The following is a 19,120-nucleotide window of genomic DNA, read 5'->3' on the forward strand; positions in this document are numbered from 1 at the left end:
GGCTATATGGCCAGGAGTGGGATGCTGGATCATATCATAATTCTACTTTTAGTTTTCTGAGGAACATCTATACTGTTTTCAATAGTGGCTATACCAACTAACATCCCTACCAACAGTGAAGGAGGGTTCCCTTTTCTCCATACCCTCTCCAGCATTTGTTATTTGTAGATTTTTTTCATGATGGCCACTCTAACTGGTGTGAGGTGACACCTCATTGTAGTTTTGATTTGCATTTCTCTATTAATTAGCAGTGTTGAACATCTTTTCATGTGCCTGCTGGCCATCTGTATGTCTTCTTTGAAACCATTCAGAGTTCTTGATAGTCCAATGCTTCCCCTGTCTGATCAGTCAGACTTTGTTACTCCAGGACCTTACAGGGGTCAGATCTACACCACAGCAGTGCTTGATGGTCTTGTCTTCTTCCCTCTCCCCTCTCTTGGCCCTTCTGGGAGGAGAATGGACTGCTGCCCACTGATACCAGTTGTTGCTTGCAGAAGGCAGGTAAACCCACCAGGGACAGGGCTTGAGTCATGAGCCCCAGAGTCCTCTAGGTTTGACAGTTGTTGGAGCAGGGAGCTGGCTCAGTTCTCCCATCCACAGCAATGGGGAGCCTGTGATGGAGCATCTAAGGGCAGGGTAGGGATCAACAGGGTTTTTGACCCTTCCTCCAGGACTACTAAAGAGAGGCAAAGCAGGTCAATGCCTATGAAGCACTTTGAACATCTAGGAAGGAGAAGGCTTTTCCTCTGAATATGTTAAAAGCCAAAATAATATACTTATATAACAGGGCACATGTTGTGAGAACTGTGTGCATTAATGTATTTTAACTGCCTGATGAGTTAGTTGAAGCTGAACCTGAACACAATAACTGTTAGTTGATTGAAAAATCTCCTTCCTTCTCTTAAGACAATAAAAATAACAAAACAAAAATAAATAAATGGGGCCTAATCAAACTTATAAGCTTTTGCACAGCAAAGGAAACCATAAAAAAAAAAAAGAAGACAACCTACAGAATGGGAGAAAATAACAAATTTTGGAGAGGATGTGGAGAAAAGGGAACCCTCCTACACTGTTGGTGGGAATGTAAGTGGTTGCAGCCACTATATGCATGCACGCTAAGTTACTTCAGTCGTGCCTGACTCTTTGTGACTCTATGGACTGTAGTCCTCCAGGCTCCTCTGTGCAAGGGATTCTCCAGGCAAGAATACTGGAGTGGGTTGCCATGTCCTCCTCCAGGGGCTCTTCCTGACGCTGGGATCAAACCCACATTTCTTATGTCTCCTGCATTGGCTACCTAGGAGCTGTCACTATGGAGAACAGTAAAACTAAAGTAGAACTACCACATGATCCAGCAATCCCAATCTTGGGCATATATATGGAAAACATGAAAACTCTAATTCAAAAAGATATAAGCATCCCGATGTTCCAAGCAGCACTATTTACAACAGCAAAGACAAGAAAGCAACCTAAGAATCCATTCACAGATGAATGAAAAAAGAAGATGTGGTACATATGAAAAATTATATATTAAAAAGGATGAAAATTTAAAAAGCCATAAAAAAGAATGAAATAGTGCCTTTTGCAGCAACATGGATGGATCCAGAGATTATCATAGAGAGTGAAGTAAATCAGAGACAGACAAATGTCATGATACTGTTTATATGTGGAGTCTAAAAAATGATAAAAATAAACTTTTTTTTCCTCAAAACTGAAACAGACGCACAGACTTAGAAAACAAACTTATGTTTACTAAAGGAGATAGCAGGGGGATAAATTAGGAGTTTGGGACTGGTAGATGCAAACTACTGTTATATATAAAATAGATAAACAGCAAGGTCCTACTGTATAGCATAGGGAATCATATTCAATATCTTGTAATAACCTATAATGGAAAAGAATATGAAAATGAATATATACATATAATTGAATCATTTTGCTGTACAACAGAAACTAACACAACGTTGTAAATCAAATATACTTCAGTTAAAAGTAAAGAACCCTGAGTGGTACCCTGAGTGGTATACACGGTCATGGAGGGAAAAACTGAGATGTGCAGTGCTTCCCCCTTCATTCCAACTGCTTACCCTCAGGCTTGTTTTTGTTCTTTATTCTGTAGGCCACCTCACATCTCTCTTGCGAGCAAATTAATAAGATAATTGAGTGTGGAATTATACATTTAACTGATTCCTTTATTCCCACACCCACAAACCAGGGTTCTCAACTCTCTGTGGGTGTTCTAGTTGCCTGGGGAAGTTTTTTAAAAAAACCAATGCCAGGACCCCACCCTAGACCCATTATATGAGAATCTCTGGGGGTGGGGCCCAGAAGATTTTTTCAAGCGCCTCAGATCATGCAAATATGTGTAAAAATTGAGAACAGCTGCCCCAAGTGAGTCCTTTCACTTCCTCCTGCAGAAAGCAGTTCTGAGAGGAAAGAGGCAGGGCCCAGCATCCATGATTCTCAACCATATTAAGAAACAGATGGTGAGTACCACCCATGAGCATTCTTTCTTGAAGGCTTGAGAGCTAGGCTCCCACTTCAGGGAAAGCTCTTACCACAAACTAATTGGGGATCTTGTTTCCCATGCCCCGGCTGGGAGAACTCTCCCAGTGACCGGAGGGACTCAGAGTTCCCCAGGAAGTGGGAACGGCCCTGAGATGACTACCTTGAAGCTGGTGGTGATGGAGGCATATTTGTTGTCAGCGGTCTCTGAATTCCCAATCAGGTAGTCCCAGCTGGTGAACATCTTGAAGCTGAATGTGAAGTTATCACTCTCCCCCTCGCTCGTGCTGCCCTGGTTGTTGCTGGCCATCCTGCAGGGCACAGACTGCTGTCGTTAGGTGTGCTCCGTGTCTGCTGTGTCAGCCCAGTCTTGGGCACAGGTGGCAGATATCCAGTGAAGGAAAAGAGCTAAGATGGATTTGAGTCAGGCTACTGACAGCCAGAGCACCTTCCTCTCAAAGTCAGAGTGCCCTGTGAGCATACATGGAGTCAGTTGGACAACAAGAATCCAGCATGGGTTCAGGACACGTAACCATGTTTTCTACCCTGACGTCTAAATTCTTGTGACTTGACTCATTTGCCAATGTTTTAGAACTCTTCTCACAGAGAACATCCCTTCCTTTTTTAAAATTTATTTCCATTACTTCTTTGCACATGTATTTTTTTTAATTTTTAAACTTTTCTGTTGGGGTATTTTATTGGGTTAGGAAGATCCCCTGGAGAAAGGAAAGGGTACCCACTCCAGTAGTCTGGCCTGGAGAATTCCATGGACTGTATAGAGCCTTTGTGACATGGAATCACAAAGAGTTGGACACAACTGGGCAAATTTCACTTTCGCTTTCACTGGGGTATAGCCAATTAAAAATATTGTGATAGTTTCAGGTGAACAGCAAAGGGACTCAGCCATATATAAACATATACATGTATCCCTTCTCCCTTGAACTCTCCTCCCATCCAGGCTGCCATATAACCGTGAGCAGAGTTCTCAGTTGTTCCTTGTTGGTTATTCATTTTAAATATAGCAGTGTGTAGATGTCTATCTCCCTAACTATCCCTTCCCCTCATCCTTCCCCCTAGCAACCATAAATTCAAGAACATCCCCTTCTAATTCATCTATTTTCTTGGATAAAAATTATATTTTTCTGATATAAAATTCAATACGCCCTGAGGCAGTTGGTATTACAGCCGGATCATGCACACATCCTTTTATTAAGCACGCTTGGAGGACAGTACCTTGGAGCTGCTTTAATAGCCCCCTATTTCAACCTCCCTGTCCTCATTCTCTTTTTGTGCTTCCTGGAGATCCACCCTGGGAGAACCACGGAATTCCAGGCAGGGGTTCCATCATATGCAATGGGGGGTTCGCTTCTCTCTGACTCTGTCTGACATATTGGCTTTTGGGATTTGCTGTTTCAGGGGCCTGGTTGCTTTCGTTAGCTTTTTGGTTCAACAGGGAAACATTCCATATCCTTACACTTCTCTGGGAAAAATGTAACAATGTCAGGGCTAAGAATAAAACCAACCCTGTCTCGCCTGCCCCCTTGTTTTTTTCCTTTTGCTTGATAGAGCTGGGTAGCCACATGTCATGTAGTGGTCACTGTCTCATGGCAGATAGGCTCTCACGAACAGCAGCATTTTCCTCTGAGTGGATGAGATAGAAAACCCAGCTGGGCCCGTCCATCGCCTTGCGGGGGTCCTGGCTGGGCTTCAAGGGCTCTCCGCTTCTGCTGCATACACAGCTGCTCTGCTCTTCTAGGATACGTGACCTCCGGTGGCCCTGCTGAAGGGGGGGCCTGGTGGTCAGGTCTGTGCACAGACTGTGCCCCCATCCTGCACAGCCTGCGCTGACTGGGATCCCCTGACTTAGAAGAAGGCAATCCGGAGGGGTAAGCCAAGTTTTTTTCTTCAGAGAATATGAATTAAGAGGCACAAATGTATTAAAGCACCATTTCTGACCACAGAGAAAAGCAGAGTTGGGGTCAGAGAGGACACCAAGGTTAGCCACTGCCACATACGCTGTGTGAAGCCTCATTGGCCTCATTTAGCCTCTTCGTAAGTGCCTCCTCAGCTCTCATGTGAGCTTACAGCAGAGGGTTTTTCTGAGGAAGCCAGGCTCTGAGGAAAACCGAAACAGGCCTCGAAAACTTCTCCAGCATTTTCTTACCAGGTACCATGTTCCTCTTCAAGCCATACTGTTTTGTTTTGTTTAAGATTTTAATCATTTCTATGTATTTATTTATGGCTGTCCTGAGTCTTCCTCACTCTGTGGGCCTTCTCTGGTTGTAGATAGCAGGGACTACTCTTTGCTGCGATTGCAGTGGTTTCTCTTGCTGCAGAGCATGGGGTCTGGGCATGTGGGCTTCAGTAGTTGTGGCTTCCAGGACCTAGAGTGCAGGTTCAATAGTTGTGGCACATGGCTTAGCTGCTCCATGTCTGGTAGGATCTTCCTGGATCAGAGATTGAATCTGTGCTTCCTGCACTGGCAGGCAGATTTTTTACCATTTAGGCACTAGGGAAGCCCTACATTGGCTTTTTTACTGTTTTGGGGGCCCAGTAGGATATTCACTGCCTCAGGGCCTTTGCACATGCTCTTGCTTTGTCTAAAGTGCTGTGCCAGCTTCTTCTAAAGGAGTGTCTATCCCATTTTCCAGAACTTCCCACATTAACCTGTATATATCTTTCATGCCTCGTATGACAATCTGCATTTGCTTTATTTGTTTCCTTGTTTTCTCTCTAAATCCTTGAGAAGACGGTAAGTAGGCACAGTGTGACCATAGGAGTGGGCTGTTTGTGGGAAGATTAAATGCCTGAAAATGAGATAATCATACTTACGATCTAATGACGATCATCAGACTGTAGCCGAACACGCTGACCCCCACCATGAAGTAAGCCATGGGCAACCTGTACCTCAGCCACCCGATGGTCCTCTGGTTGTTGTAGTAGCCATAGAAGAGAGCAGAATACTTCATGTAGCCCTGGGCGTCAGCAAAGCAAATGCTCTGGGTTAGTGAGCTTAGAGTGACAGTCATCAGACCCTCCTGTCCGACCTGGGGTTTCTTTTTCAGAGGTATGATGGGAGCTGGAGGGGAGGAAGGAAGAGCTCTGGACATTCTTGTTCTTTCCTTCACTCCCCTGGTTTGCTCCAGAGTCTGTGCAAGTCTCCACTCTCCCCTCTTTCCTTTCCCCTTCTATTTCTCCATTACACTGAGTACAGAGGACACGGAGATACAGAAGAGGGAGGAGATTATGGTTAACATTTGGGATGAATTAGGGATGAGGGATATTTGTGTGTGTGTGTCTGTGTGTGCCTGCACATACCACTCCAAGCTCCCCTCTGCTCTGCCTCCTGTGCCCAGGGTCTTAATTTAACGCTCTCGAACTAGATGGAAATCCATGAACTTTCTCAGTGTCTCAAAACTTCTAAAGAAAACTGTGTGATAAAGCTCACAATCTAACCTGAGTTTTAATTTCAGTTTGGTTCTGGGTATAATTTACTTTCCTGGAGGAGGGCATGGCAACCCACTCCAGTATTCTTGCCTAGAGAATCCCCATGGACAAAGGAGCCTGGTGGGCTACAGTCCATGGGGTCGCAAAGAGTCAGGCATGACTGAGAGACTAAGCACAAAAGCACAGGCACATAATTGACTTTAAGTGTAATTTTTAGGTGTATTTAGGTATAATATTAACTTAGAATTTTAGCACTTCTTTTGTATCTTTGCTGAACATAAAACATGGGATTACTCTGGCTTCACACGGATGTGTAGTTGGAGAGAGGAGCCAAATTTTAATAGTATTTTTCATATACTTGTGACTATTTCTTCTTTGATATTTTACCTCAACCCCATAACTAGTTCTTAAAAGTTAGCTATCATGTGGAATATGAATCATATAATGAACTTTTTATACCTTAAGATCCATTGCTCTCCCCCAAGTACTAAGTAATTGAAAAGGGAAAAATACTCACTTTACAGTAGAGAACTCTGGCAGATACCACTTTAACCAAGAGCTCAACATAATGTAACTCTGATTTGACACCCTGAGAAAGTCACATTACCTCTGTGGTATCCTTCCCAATTATGCATAAACTTAATACAATCATGAGAAAACATCAGACAAACCCAAATTCAGGGGCATTTTCCAAAAACAACTGATCAGCTATTCAAATGTGTCAAGGTCACTGAAAGATAGAGAACAGTCACAGGTTGGAGGAGAGTAAAGAGACTTGACAAATCAGTGTGAGATTTTGAATTGGGTCCTGGGATAGAAAAAGAACATTAGTGGAAAAACGGGTGAAATCCAAATAAATACAGTATTTCAGTTAATAATACTGGATGAAGATTAATTTCTTAGTTTTGATGATTGTTCTATGGATATCATAGTGAATGGGTGAGCGGTATATGGGAACTCTCTGTAATATTTATGCAACTCTTCTATAAGTTTAAAGTTATCTCAAAATATAAAGTTTTAAAAAATCAATTGCTCTATCTTTTGCTATCAAGATGTGGGATCTTTCACTCACACATCATTTTGTATTGGTCATCTGGAAAGTTCACTGAGTTATGAACATACACCAAATGTCAACACATTTCTTATACAAGCAATGTATAAGAAAATTTCTCTTTTGTTTTAGCTTTGGCTGTGCCTCATGGCATGTGGGATCTTTAGTTTCCTGACCAGGGATTGAATCTGTGCCCCTGAAGTGGAAGCAGAGTCTTAACCACTGGACTCCCCAAAATCACATCTCCATTGATCTCATCAGAAAAGTATTTAACTACTGAGAAACTGCCATTGTCATGGTGGTGGATGTAAGTTTTCCAAAATTTCTATTTTTACTTGAAATATAAAAATTTATCCTTGGCAACAACAACAATACAACGTAGGATTATTGCTGAAAAAATTGTTGGTCTGGGGTGGGTAGGACATTTCAACAAGGGTTCTTGGGTGAAATAAAGAATAAAGAAGGGTTTCCTGATGGTCTAGTTGTTAAGAATCCTCCTGCCAATGCAGGGGATGTGGATTAGATCTCTGGTCTGGGAAGATTCCACGTGCCATGGGGCAACTAAGTCTGAGCCTATGTGCCTGGAGCTTGTGCTCTGCAACAAGAGAGTGAAAGCTGCTCAGTCGTGTCCAACTCTTTGCAACTCCATGGACTAATACAGTCCCTGGAATTCTCCAGGCCAGAACACTTTCTCTTCTCCAGGGGATCTTCCCAACCCAGGGATCGAACCCAAGTCTCCCTCATTGCAGGTGGATTCTTTACCAGCTGAGCCACCAGGAAAGCCCAAGAATACTGGAGTGGGTAGCCTATCCGTTCTCCAGAAGATCTTTATGACACAGGAATCAAACCGAGGTCTCCTGCATTGCAGGCGGATTCTTTACCAACTGAGCTAACAAGGGAAGCCACCACAAATAAGAAGCTTGTGCACCAGAATTAGAGAGAAGTCCCATTTGCTGCAACTAGAGAAAGCCTGCACACAACAAGGAAGACCCAGAGTAGCTAAAAATAAATAAATGAATAAATAAATATTTTTAAAAAAAGAATAAAGGAAATTCCCAGTAGCAGCATATAGTAGTGGTGGTGGTGTGTGTGTGTGCTCAGTTGCTAAAGTTGTGTCTGACTCGTGTGACCCCATGGAGTGTAGCCCGCCAGGCTCCTCTGTTCATGGATTTCCCAGACAAGAATACTGGAGTGGGTTGCTACTTCCTTCTCCAGAGGATCTTCCTGACCCAGGGATCGAACCTGGGTCTCCTGCATTGCAGGTGGATTCTTTACTGCTGAGCCACCAGGGAAACCCACATATAGTAGCAATAGTATGAAATTCTTAGCGGTATAGTAATTATTTGAAACACTCCTTTCCAAATAACTTGAAAAAAATACTCCAACTCACTTTCACACTTTTCTGAGGGAGGGATGGGCACAGGACCCTGAGCAAAGGCACGGGGCACTGGACTTCCCCCCAGGTTGATAATATTGCGACACAAAATATGAGGTCTTAGACAGACTGGGACTGGCAAGATAGAGGGCAACTGGGTCATGAACAATTCTTTTGTAAACCCAATTCAGAACACTCGGTTTTATTCCAACTGGGAATGGGAATGAATGAATATCGACCATGGGGAGTCACAGGGTCACGCTTGTATTTTAGAAAGGTCCCTGGCAGCATAGGGAATGGAGATGTGAGGAGCCAAGAAAAGGCTGGGAGCACAGGCAGAAGATTCTGACAGTGATCTTGGTACAGTGTTATTCAGAGCAGAGGTCCAAGGGAAAGAGAAAAGGAGACTAAGAAATATTTAGTAGACAGGCTCAGATTTAGTGATTCGTTGGATGTGAGGGGTGGTAGTGATGACAGAAAAATGTGGGATGACTTTCAGGTTTCAGACTTGAATGACTGGACGACTGGTGGTTCCCATAAAAGAGATGAGAAAAGATGATGTGAGTTTGGTTGGATAGCTGTTGGATTTGAGAAGCAAATTTGATACTTAGTTGAAGATGTCAAGTGAAGCTTGGGGAAAGGTGGGACTGGCAATAGCCCTGGGGTCTTACTGGGTTATAATGAGATAAAACCATCCTGCAAGATTGCCTTACATAGATCTGGCAGAATGGGGGGAGCAGTGACCTCATGGGGAACTTGTGCGCATCAGGATGTGTGATGGAAAGACCCATGAAGGGGACCTAGGTGGACATGGTTGGCTAGCTTATTCTGCACAGTGCCGGGATCCCACTGGTTGAAGCACTGGCTTTCCAATAATTAAACATTTCAACACTTATCCACACTCACAACATTGTGCACATTGGCAATGGTACCTCAAAATCCCAAAGAACAGAAAAATCCATGGCTTTTTCTTCCTCAGCCCGAGGCACCGTCTTTCTGGGAATACTTCCATAGGGCATGCCCATTAGCACCTTGTGTTGGGACAGAATGACACAATTACATGTGGAGGAGATACAAACACACAGAAATGTGCACATAGAGGGTTAAATTCCTTCTCAGAGCAGGAACACTCATTTAAAAAAAATAACATTAATTACTTTCCTGATTTAAAACAGTATATACTCATTGTAGAAAATGTGAAAAAGTAAAGAAGAGTGTTTAAAAAATTACCTATCACTTTCACATCTTAAAGATGATTGATAGATATTCATATATTTTCTTTCAAAGTTTCTGAGTTTTATGTATGTTTTAGCTTGGCTATTTAGCTTACTATTATTTTATGACCAGTTCCTTATGGCATATGGTATTTTTCAAAATAAAATGACTTCAAAATACCTAATCACATGTATGTACCCCAAACCTATTTTAAAAATCCTGTATTGTTGGATTAATTAGAGTATTTCAAGTTCTTTGTTGTTGTTGTTCAGTCACTAAGTCGTGTCCCACTCTTTGAGACCCTATGGACTGGAGCATGCCAGGAAACTGTCCTTCACTATCTCCTGGAGTTTGCTCAAACTCATGTCCACTGAGTCAGTGATGCCATCCAACCATCTCATCCTCTGTCACCCCCTTCTCCTCCTGCCCTCAATCTTTCCCAGCATCAAGGTCTTTTCCAATGAGTCAGCTCTTTGCATCAGGGGGCCAAAGTATTGGAGTTTCAGCTTCAGCAACAGTCCTTCCGGTGAGTATTCAGCGCTGATTTCTTTAGGATTGAATGGTTTGGTCTCGTGGCAGTCCAAGGGACTCTCAAGAGTCTTCTCCAGCACCACAATTCAAAAGCATCAATTCTTCAGCACTCAGCTTTCTTTATGGTCCAACTCTCACATCTGTACGTGACTACTGGAAAAATCATAGCTTTCACTACATGGACCTGGTGGTATCATTTTGTTGGCAAAATGATATCTCTGCTTTTTAATTTGCTGTCTGGGTGTACATAATTCTATTATCTATATAGATATATACATATATATATGCCTTGATTCACATTGCTATTTATTTAAAAATCAGAATTATATTAAATTTACATACTGATTTAGAAAGGATTGATCTTTTTTTAATGATATTAAATCTTATCTTCCACGAATGTGCCTCCTGTTTATTTGGTGATATTTTTGTCCTGCCTTGCTTTATAATATTCCTCATAGAAATCTACTTTGTTAAATTTATTGCTAGTTATTTTATAGATTTATTACTATTTTGAGTATGAACATTTTAAATTTAATTTCAAACTTGATACTGAGAATGTAGAAAATATCACTGATGTTTGTTTATTTAAAATGACTCTCAGTTCAGTTCAGTTGCTCAGTCGTGTCCAACTCTTTGCAACCCCATGGACTGCAGCACGCCAGGCTTCCCTGTCCATCACCAACTCCTGAAGCTTGCTCAAACCCATGTCCATCGATTCTGTGACGCCATCCAGCCATCTCATCCTCTGTCGTCCCCTTCTCCTCCTGCCCTCAATCTTTTCCAGCATCAGGGTCTTTTCCAGTGAGTCAGTTCTTCACATCAGGTGGCCAAAGTATTGGAGGTTCAGCTTCAGCATCAGTTCTTACAATGAATATTCAGGAGTGATTTCCTTTGAGATTGCCTGGTTTGATCTCCTTGCAGTCCAAGGGACTCTCAAGAGTCGTCTCCAACACCACAGTTCAAAAGCATCAATTCTTCGGTGCTCAGCCTTCTTTATAGTCCAACTCTCACATCCATACATGACTACTGGAAAAACCATAGCCTTGACTAGACGGACCTTTGTTGGCAAAGTAATGTCTCTGCTTTTTAATATGCTGTCTAGTTTGGTCATAACTTTCCTTCCAAGGAGCAAGCATCTTTTAATTCCATGGCTGCAATCACCATCTGCAGTGATTTCAGAGCCCCGAAAAATAAAGTCAGCCACTGTTTCCACTGTTTCCCTATCTATTTGCCATGAAGTGATAGGCCCGGATGTCATGATATTAGTTTTCTGAATGTTGAGCTTTAAGCCAGCTTTTTCACTCTCCTCTTTCACTTTCATCAAGAGGCTCTTTAGTTTTCTTCACTTTCTGCCATAAGGGTGGTGTCATTTTCATATCTGAGGTTATTGATCTTTCTCCCGGCAATCTTGATTCCAGCTTGTACTTCTTCCAGCCCAGCGTTTCTCATGATGTACCCTGCATAGAAGTTAAATGATCAGGATGACAATATACAGCCTGGACGTACTCCTTTTCCTATTTGGAACCAGTCTGTTGTTCCATGTCCAGTTCTAACTGTTGCTTCCTTACCTGTATACAGGTTACTCAAGAGGCAGGTCAGATGGTCTGGTATTCCCATCTCTTTCAGAATTTTCCACAGTTTATTGCGATCCACACAGTCAAAGGCTTTGGCATAGTCAATAAAGCAGAAATAGATGTTTTTCTGGAAGTCTCTTGCTTTTTCGATGATCTAGATGATGTTAGCAATCTGATCGCTGATTCTTCTGCCTTTTCTAAAACCAGCTTGAACATCTGAAAGTTCACGGTTCACATATTGCTGAAGCCTGGCTTGGAGAATGTCGGATTCCACCAAAAAAAAAATACCCCACATCCAAGGGCAAAGGAGAAGCCCAAGCAAGATGGTAGGAGGGGCAAAATTACATTTAGAATCAAACCCCATAGCCATCAGAGATGCTCAGAGAGCTCAAACAAAACCGTGTGCACACCAGGAGACCCTATAGAGACTGAGCCAGACCTGCCTTTGAGTGTTTGAGTGTCTCCTGTGGAGGTATAAGTCAGCAGTGGCCTGCCTCAGAGGCAGGGGCTCTGGGTACAGCAGACCTGGGTATGGCATAAGCCCTCTTGGAGGAGGTTGCCATTAACCCCACCATAGAGGTGCCAGAACATACAAAAGACTGGGGAAACAGACTCTTGGAGGGCACAAACAAAACCTTGTATGCACCAGGACCCAGGAGAAAGGAGCAGTGACCGCACAAGAGACTGAACCAGACTTGCCAGTGAGTGTCCAGGAGTCTCCAGCAGAGGTGTGGGTCGGCAGTGGCCTGCTACAGGGTCAGGGGTGCTGAGTGTGGCAGTGCCTGCACAGCACCTTTTGAAGGAGGTTGCCATTATCTTCATTACCTCCATACTTTCATTACCTTCATCACCATAGTTTGGCCTCAGGTCAAACAACAGGGAGGGAACACAGCTCCACCCATCAACAGAAAGTTGGATTAAAGTTTTACTGAGCACAGACCCGCCCATCAGAACAAGACCCAGTTTCCCCCACAGTTAGTCTCTCCCAGCAGGAAGCTTCCATAAGCTTCTTATCCTTATTCATCAGAGGGCAGACAGAATGAAAACCACAATCACAGAAAACTACTCAAACTGATCACATGAACCACAGCCTTGTCTGACTCAATGAAACTATGAGCCATGCCATGTAGGGCTACTCAAGATGGACAGGTCATGGGAGAGAGTTCTGACGTGGTCCACTGGAGAAGGAAATGACAAGCTACTTCAGTATTCTTGCCTTGAGAACCCCATGAACAGTATGAAAAAGTGAAAACGACTCTAGTCATCTCTCTATATTTTTTTATTAATTCAAGAAACTTTTGATGCACTCATTGGTACTTGGGGGTATATGATAATATCACCTGCAAATTAAAAGAATTTTGTATTTTTTACGTAAAATGTATAAGTTTATTTTTCTTATTGCATTAGGTAGAAATTTGAAAATAAAGTTGAAAAGTGCTGGGATGGGCATTCCATATTGCTCTTGAGTTTTACTAACATGAGCTTTATTGTTTAGTATCTAATGTAACATTTGTTTTTTAATTTATAGGTTCATAATTTTTAGGTAATTCACTCCTATTTCTTTTTGCTTGCTTTAAAATTTATATTATTTTAAAATATATAAAATTTATATTATATCTGTGATTGTGGTTTTCATTCTGTCTGCCCTCTGATGGATAAGGATAAGAAGCTTATGGAGGCTTCCTGTTGGGAGAGACTAACTGTGGGGGAAACTGGGTCTTGTTCTGATGGGCGGGTCCGTGCTCAGTAAAACTTTAATCCAACTTTCTGTTGATGGGCGGAGCTGTGTTCCCTCCCTGTTGTTTGACCTGAGGCCAAACTATGGTGAAGGTAATGAAGGTATGGAGGTAATGAAGATAATGGCAACCTCCTTCAAAATGTGCTGTGCAGGCACTGCCACACTCAGCGCCCCTGACCCTGTAGCAGGCCACTGCTGACCCACACCTCTGCTTATTGGGAAACATATTGTATATAAAATAGTATATATATATATGTATGTATATATGTCTGATCATAATGAAAAGAAAATTAACTAGCGTATATTCACTACCTCGTTTAAGAAACAGAATACCACCTGGTTTTCATAACACCTTGGATAAGCCCCTCCTAATCCACAGAAATAGTGAAATAACAAATGTTTGTTTTTTTAGTAAAAATTTCGGGATACCTTTCTTACTCAGCAATAGATAACTAATACAAACTCAAAGACATGAGCAGGAAAGAAACTATTAATTTATGAGTAGAAATTAAGGATGTAGAAAATAGAGATACATAAGACAAAGGCCTGAAAGGTGAATGTTTACAGTAGCTTTGTTCATCATAGTCCTCAGCTGGAAACAACCCAAATATTCATGGACTGGTGAATAGATAACAAACTATGGTACATCCATACAACAGGATATTACCCAGCAATAAAGGGACAAACTATTTGATACATACAACAACATGGATGAATCTCATTGACACTGTGATAAATGAAAGAGGCCAGGCACAAAAAGCTACAGAGTGCATGATTTTATTCATAGGATATTCTGGAAAAGGCAAAAATTTAGGGTCAGAAATCAGATCACTGCTGGTCAAGGGCTGGAGGTAAGGAGAGATTTCTTGCAAAGGGGGCATCGGGGAACTTTCTAGGTGATAGAAGTTGTGGTGATAGTTACTTAACTCTATATATTTGTCAAAACTTATCAAACTGTATACTTTAAAAGAGTGAGGTTTACAATATGTAAATTATGTCCTGCTCAACGTGAATTAAAAAAAAGACATGCCAGAGAATCAACAAAGCCAGTTGTTTCTTTAATAAAATAACTAAAAGAGACAAACCTTCAATGTAAATGAAAGAGGAAAAAAATTACACTATCATGCAAAAGGGAATATAACTTCAGATACATGAGTGATTAAAAAAAAAAGAAACCATGTTATTTAACTTTAAGCCAATATATTTTAAAATGTAAGTTGAAATGGAAAGTTCAGGAGACTGATTACATGTGAGAATTATGTGGGTAATACAATTACTTTGCCAACAAAGGTCCGTCTAGTCAAGGCTATGGTTTTTCCAGTGGTCATGTATGGATGTGAGAGTTGGACTGTGAAGAAAGCTGAGTGCCAAAGAATTGATGCTTTTGAACTGTGGTGTTGGAGAAGACTCTTGAGAGTCCCTTGGACTCCAAGGAGATCCAACCAGTCCATTCTGAAGGAGATCAGCCCTGGGATTTCTTTGGAAGGAATGATGCTAAAGCTGAAACTCCAGTACTTTAGCCACCTCATGTGAAAAGTTGACTCATTGGAAAAGACTCTGATGCTGGGAGGGATTAGGGGCAGGAGGAGAAAGGGACAACAGAGGATGAGATGGCTGGATGGCACCACCGACGCTATGGACGCGAGTTTGAGTGAACTCCGGGAGTTGGTGATGGACGGGGAGGCCTGGCATGCTGCAATTCATGGGGTCACAAAGAGTCAGACACAACTGAGTGACTGAACTGAACTGAACTGAACTGAATACAACTGGGGAGAAGCAGATGGAGGACTTTAGTATGCATGTAACTTTTTATTCTTAAACTTAGTAGTAGGTGAGTGGGCTCATTCTTTATACCTTTCTAAATATCTGAAATTTTTAACAGTTATGTTTAGAAGAAGTATCAATATGAGGCTTCTCTGTACTGGAGAGTGACAATGGCTTGAGAATATAGGACAAAGTGGACTAACTCATAATCCTTGAGTGCTGCCTATGTGAATCCTAGAGCAGAATTTACAAGGTATTTTAAAGAATTATTTAGGCTAATTAATTAATGTACACCAGCAATGTACACCCTGGCTGCACATTAAGATCCCCTGGGGAACTGGATCCAATGTCTGCTGCTGTGCATCAAATTACCATACAACTATCTCTTGGTTTCTGCAGGTCTGGAACCTGGGTTTGGTTTATTTGGGTCCTTTAGTCTCATCTGTAGGCCTGGTGGGGAAGATCTGATTCCAGATTCACTAACATAGTTATTGGCAAGATTTAGTTCCTTGTGGGCTGTTGGACTGAGGGTCTCAGTTCCTTGCTGGCTCCTGTCCAAAGGTCACATCAGTTACTTGCCAGTGGGCTTCTCCAGTCTGGCAGATTGCTTCGTCAAATCATGTGAGCCAAGAAGGGAATCAAGAGAGAATGCCAGATGGAAGTCATGGTTTTTTATAAGCTAGTCCTGTAAGTGACAGTTTGTTATTTTGGTTATATTCTATTTGTTAAAAGCAAGCCACAAAGTCTGGCCTTTACTCAAGTGAGGGGATTATACAAAGGCATGATATCAGGAAAGGGGGATCACTGGGGGCAATCTGAGATACCTGCCTACCATAGGAGCACTTAACATAGGGGTAAAATTTCATCACCATAAAATTTCAGCAAATTCACAGGTCCAGTCCACATTCAAGAGAAGGAAATTCTACACAAGTGTGGGTTATTGGGGGTCACTTTAGGGTTCTGTCAACCAAAGATAGATGAAGACTTCCTAGATTGGACACAAAAAGCATGAATCATTAAAAAAAAGTAATTAATCTGTGGCTTCCCTGGTGGTTCAGTGGTTAAGAATTCACCTTGCAATACAAGGACACTGGTTTGATCCCCGGTCTGGGAAGATCCTACACGCTTCGCGGCAATTGAGCCCACGTGCCACAACTAATGAGCATGTACTCTGGAGGCCACAAGCGGCAACTACTGAAGCCATGCACCACAACTACTAAAGCCCGCATGCCTAGAGCCTAAGCCCTGCAACAATAGAAGTCATCACAATGAGAAGCCCTTGCACGGCAACTAGAGTCGCCCCAGCTCGCAGCAACTAGAGAAGGCCCACGTGTAGCAACAAAGACCCAGCACAGTCAAAATAAATAAATTGGTATTTTTTCAAGTGATAATTTGAACTTCATCAAAATTACAACTTTCTGCTCTTTGAGAAACACCATTCGGTTCAGTTCAGTTCAGTCACTCAGTCGTGTTGGACCCTTTGCGACCCCATGAACCACAGCACGCCAGGCCTCCCTGTCCATCACTAACTCCCGGAGTCCACCCAAACCCATGTCCATTGAGTCAGTGATACCATCCAACCATCTCATCCTCTGTCGTCCCCTTCTCCTCTTGCCCTCATTCTTTCCCAGCATCAGGGTTTTTCAAATGAGTCAGCTCTTCACATCAGGTGGCCAAAGTATTGGAGTTTCAGCTTCAACATCAGACCTTCCAATGAACACCCAACACTGATCTCCTTTAGGATGGACTGGTTGGATCTCCTTTCAGTCCAAGGGACTCTCAAGAGTCTTCTCCAACACCACAGTTCAAAAGCATCAATTCTTCAGTGCTCAGCTTTCTTTATAGTCCAGCTCTCACATCCATACATGACTACTAGAAAAACCATAGCTTTGACTAGACAGACCCACTACCCTAATTGAGGGCATTTTGAGATACCCTATATTCTCAACTGTGGTTGTCCAACCCATCATCAAGTCCTCTCTGTTCTATTCTTTCCCTGTCTCTCTCTCTCTCTTCTTTCCTCCAGCTTATTCCAATACAGCTTCATAAACACCTGCCAATGAAATCAAGGTACTCTTGCCTGGACAGTTAAGGTCTTGCCTTCTTCACTGAAAGCACCAATCACTAAATTTTCATTTTTTTCAAACAAACGTCCACTGGAAATTAATTTATATAAATTATACAAGATGTAAGGTTTTCTTTGAGAAGAAAAAATCCTCAGTATTTTTAAAATTATTCAACTTCCGTAACACACAGCCTTCTTGGACCATTGTATAGCAAAACTCTAGGGATGTCTCATAGGTTTACAGCATTTAAATGTACTCTCTTCTTATGGAAGTAAAGTCGTTTGGAATCAAAAACTCCCAAGAAAAAAGCAAAGAGTCTGCGAAGATAAAATTCCTCACTGACTACTGCAGAAAACTCTCACTTCCTAGGTTATGGAAAGGAGAAGTGAAACTTAACTTCTGACAATATTTTCCACTTGAAGAGACCCAGATTTGTTTCAAGAACATCTGCATACATTTACCAGAAGGTTAAAATCCTTTTCTTTGTATGCGAGAGTGACAATGGCTTAAGGCTATAGGACGAAGTGGATTGACTCATAATCCTTGATTTTCAGGTGTGCACTCTTTAGGTAATGTAGAAAAGAATTCAATGATTTTGTAAGTAATATAACACTCCTTTGCTACCAAGTATTAATACTATTATAATAGATCCTCAACCTTTTCTAACTAATTTAATTCACATTCTGTGGAAGTCTTTTAATTTCATGAAAAATAGATATTTAGGAACGTTTCCCAAGGATGTGACTACAGATAGAATTGACTCTAATATTCTCATGGAATTATTTGTAATAAAGTAGGAATCAGTAATCTATCATAGAGCCGATTAATAAATCTGGAAGGAAAAACTACTAAATTCATAAATATCATTACCCTCTAAGCTGTAGAGGTAAATCCGCCGCTGTGCCCAGCACTAGTGCCAGGAGGTTCAGACAGGACTATAGCAATTACTGTGCTGAGTGCTAGTGGACGACAGTCACCCCTGGAAAGGGACCCAGGACAGTACTCTGGAAACCTGGCATCTCATTCACCACAAGTTTATCATGTAGATTTGCACAGGTCATTTGTTCGTTTTTTGTCTCTCTATTACTCATTTATAGGTAAGGATCTATCTACATCCATAATAAGATTGTATATGGGAGAATAGTGAGGAGCGCTATTCAAATGCAGGGTTTCTTTGGGGTAATAAATTATAATGTAATGCAAACTCTATCTCTCTTTTTTTTCAGGGTAAAAGAAAACACCTCACTGAAGTATTAATTCTTGACTAATCTCAAAGTAAAATAAAAGGTAGAAAAATGTAGGGTCCACATATTCATTCAGACATGCAAACATTCTGGTTCCATTCTTCATACTGGGTTCTCTGGGCAATTGATGTGAGCATCGAATTAAAAACAAATGATGGATTCTTTGTAAAACAGAGTATTTGTTTCATATAAATGAAGATGGTAGTCATGATAAGCCTCATAACACTATCCAAAGTTATAGGCAGTTCTTTTCTTACCTCTGGGATTATGACTAGACCAAATATTAAGCCAAAGAGGACAAGGTTAACTCCATACATCCATCGGAGGAAGATGAAATATGATGCCACTGAAGAACCAAAGTGACCTGAAGAGAAGACGATGGTGGGTGTAAGTGTTACAGAAGGAGAATGGTAACGTTGCCAAGCACTGTATGTGTGTGATGGGTACAATTTGCATGTCAGTCTGTGTAACAGATATCTCTTCTTTTTTTCCCAAATAAAAAGGGCTTAACCGATCTGCCTAAGTTCCTACAATCAGAAAGTGAAGAAGCACAATTTAAATTCTGGTCTAACTAGTCCAAAGCCCATTCCTTTTTCTAATACAACAGAACCTA

The 19,120-nt window shown here is 41.7% G+C and overlaps 1 protein-coding gene and 1 long non-coding RNA gene across 3 annotated transcripts in view; one reads left to right on the forward strand and one right to left on the reverse strand.

Moving 5' to 3' along the window:
• The window catches only part of TMC2 (transmembrane channel like 2), a 76,343-nt gene that overhangs the window by 32,381 nt on the left and 24,842 nt on the right, over window positions 1–19,120 (reverse strand). Inside the window, exons 5-8 of the mRNA XM_019971984.2 lie at window positions 18,765–18,871; window positions 9,308–9,406; window positions 5,335–5,477; window positions 2,666–2,813 (exon numbers count right to left, since the gene is read on the reverse strand). Of these exons, the coding sequence (XP_019827543.2) occupies window positions 2,666–2,813; window positions 5,335–5,477; window positions 9,308–9,406; window positions 18,765–18,871 (497 nt within the window). The remainder of the gene's footprint in view (window positions 1–2,665; window positions 2,814–5,334; window positions 5,478–9,307; window positions 9,407–18,764; window positions 18,872–19,120) is intronic.
• LOC109567217 (uncharacterized) lies at window positions 2,418–19,021 on the forward strand. Of its 2 annotated transcripts, XR_011570107.1 has the most exons (4): window positions 2,418–2,483; window positions 4,259–4,388; window positions 7,133–7,307; window positions 18,490–19,021. It is a non-coding gene; the product is annotated as an uncharacterized lncRNA (long non-coding RNA). The 2 variants fall into 2 exon arrangements; XR_002181983.2 differs by lacking the exon at window positions 2,418–2,483 and having other exon boundaries at window positions 4,165–4,388.

Source organism: Bos indicus, chromosome 13, assembly GCF_029378745.1.
Source record: "Bos indicus isolate NIAB-ARS_2022 breed Sahiwal x Tharparkar chromosome 13, NIAB-ARS_B.indTharparkar_mat_pri_1.0, whole genome shotgun sequence".
Classification (NCBI taxonomy): domain Eukaryota; kingdom Metazoa; phylum Chordata; class Mammalia; order Artiodactyla; family Bovidae; genus Bos; species Bos indicus.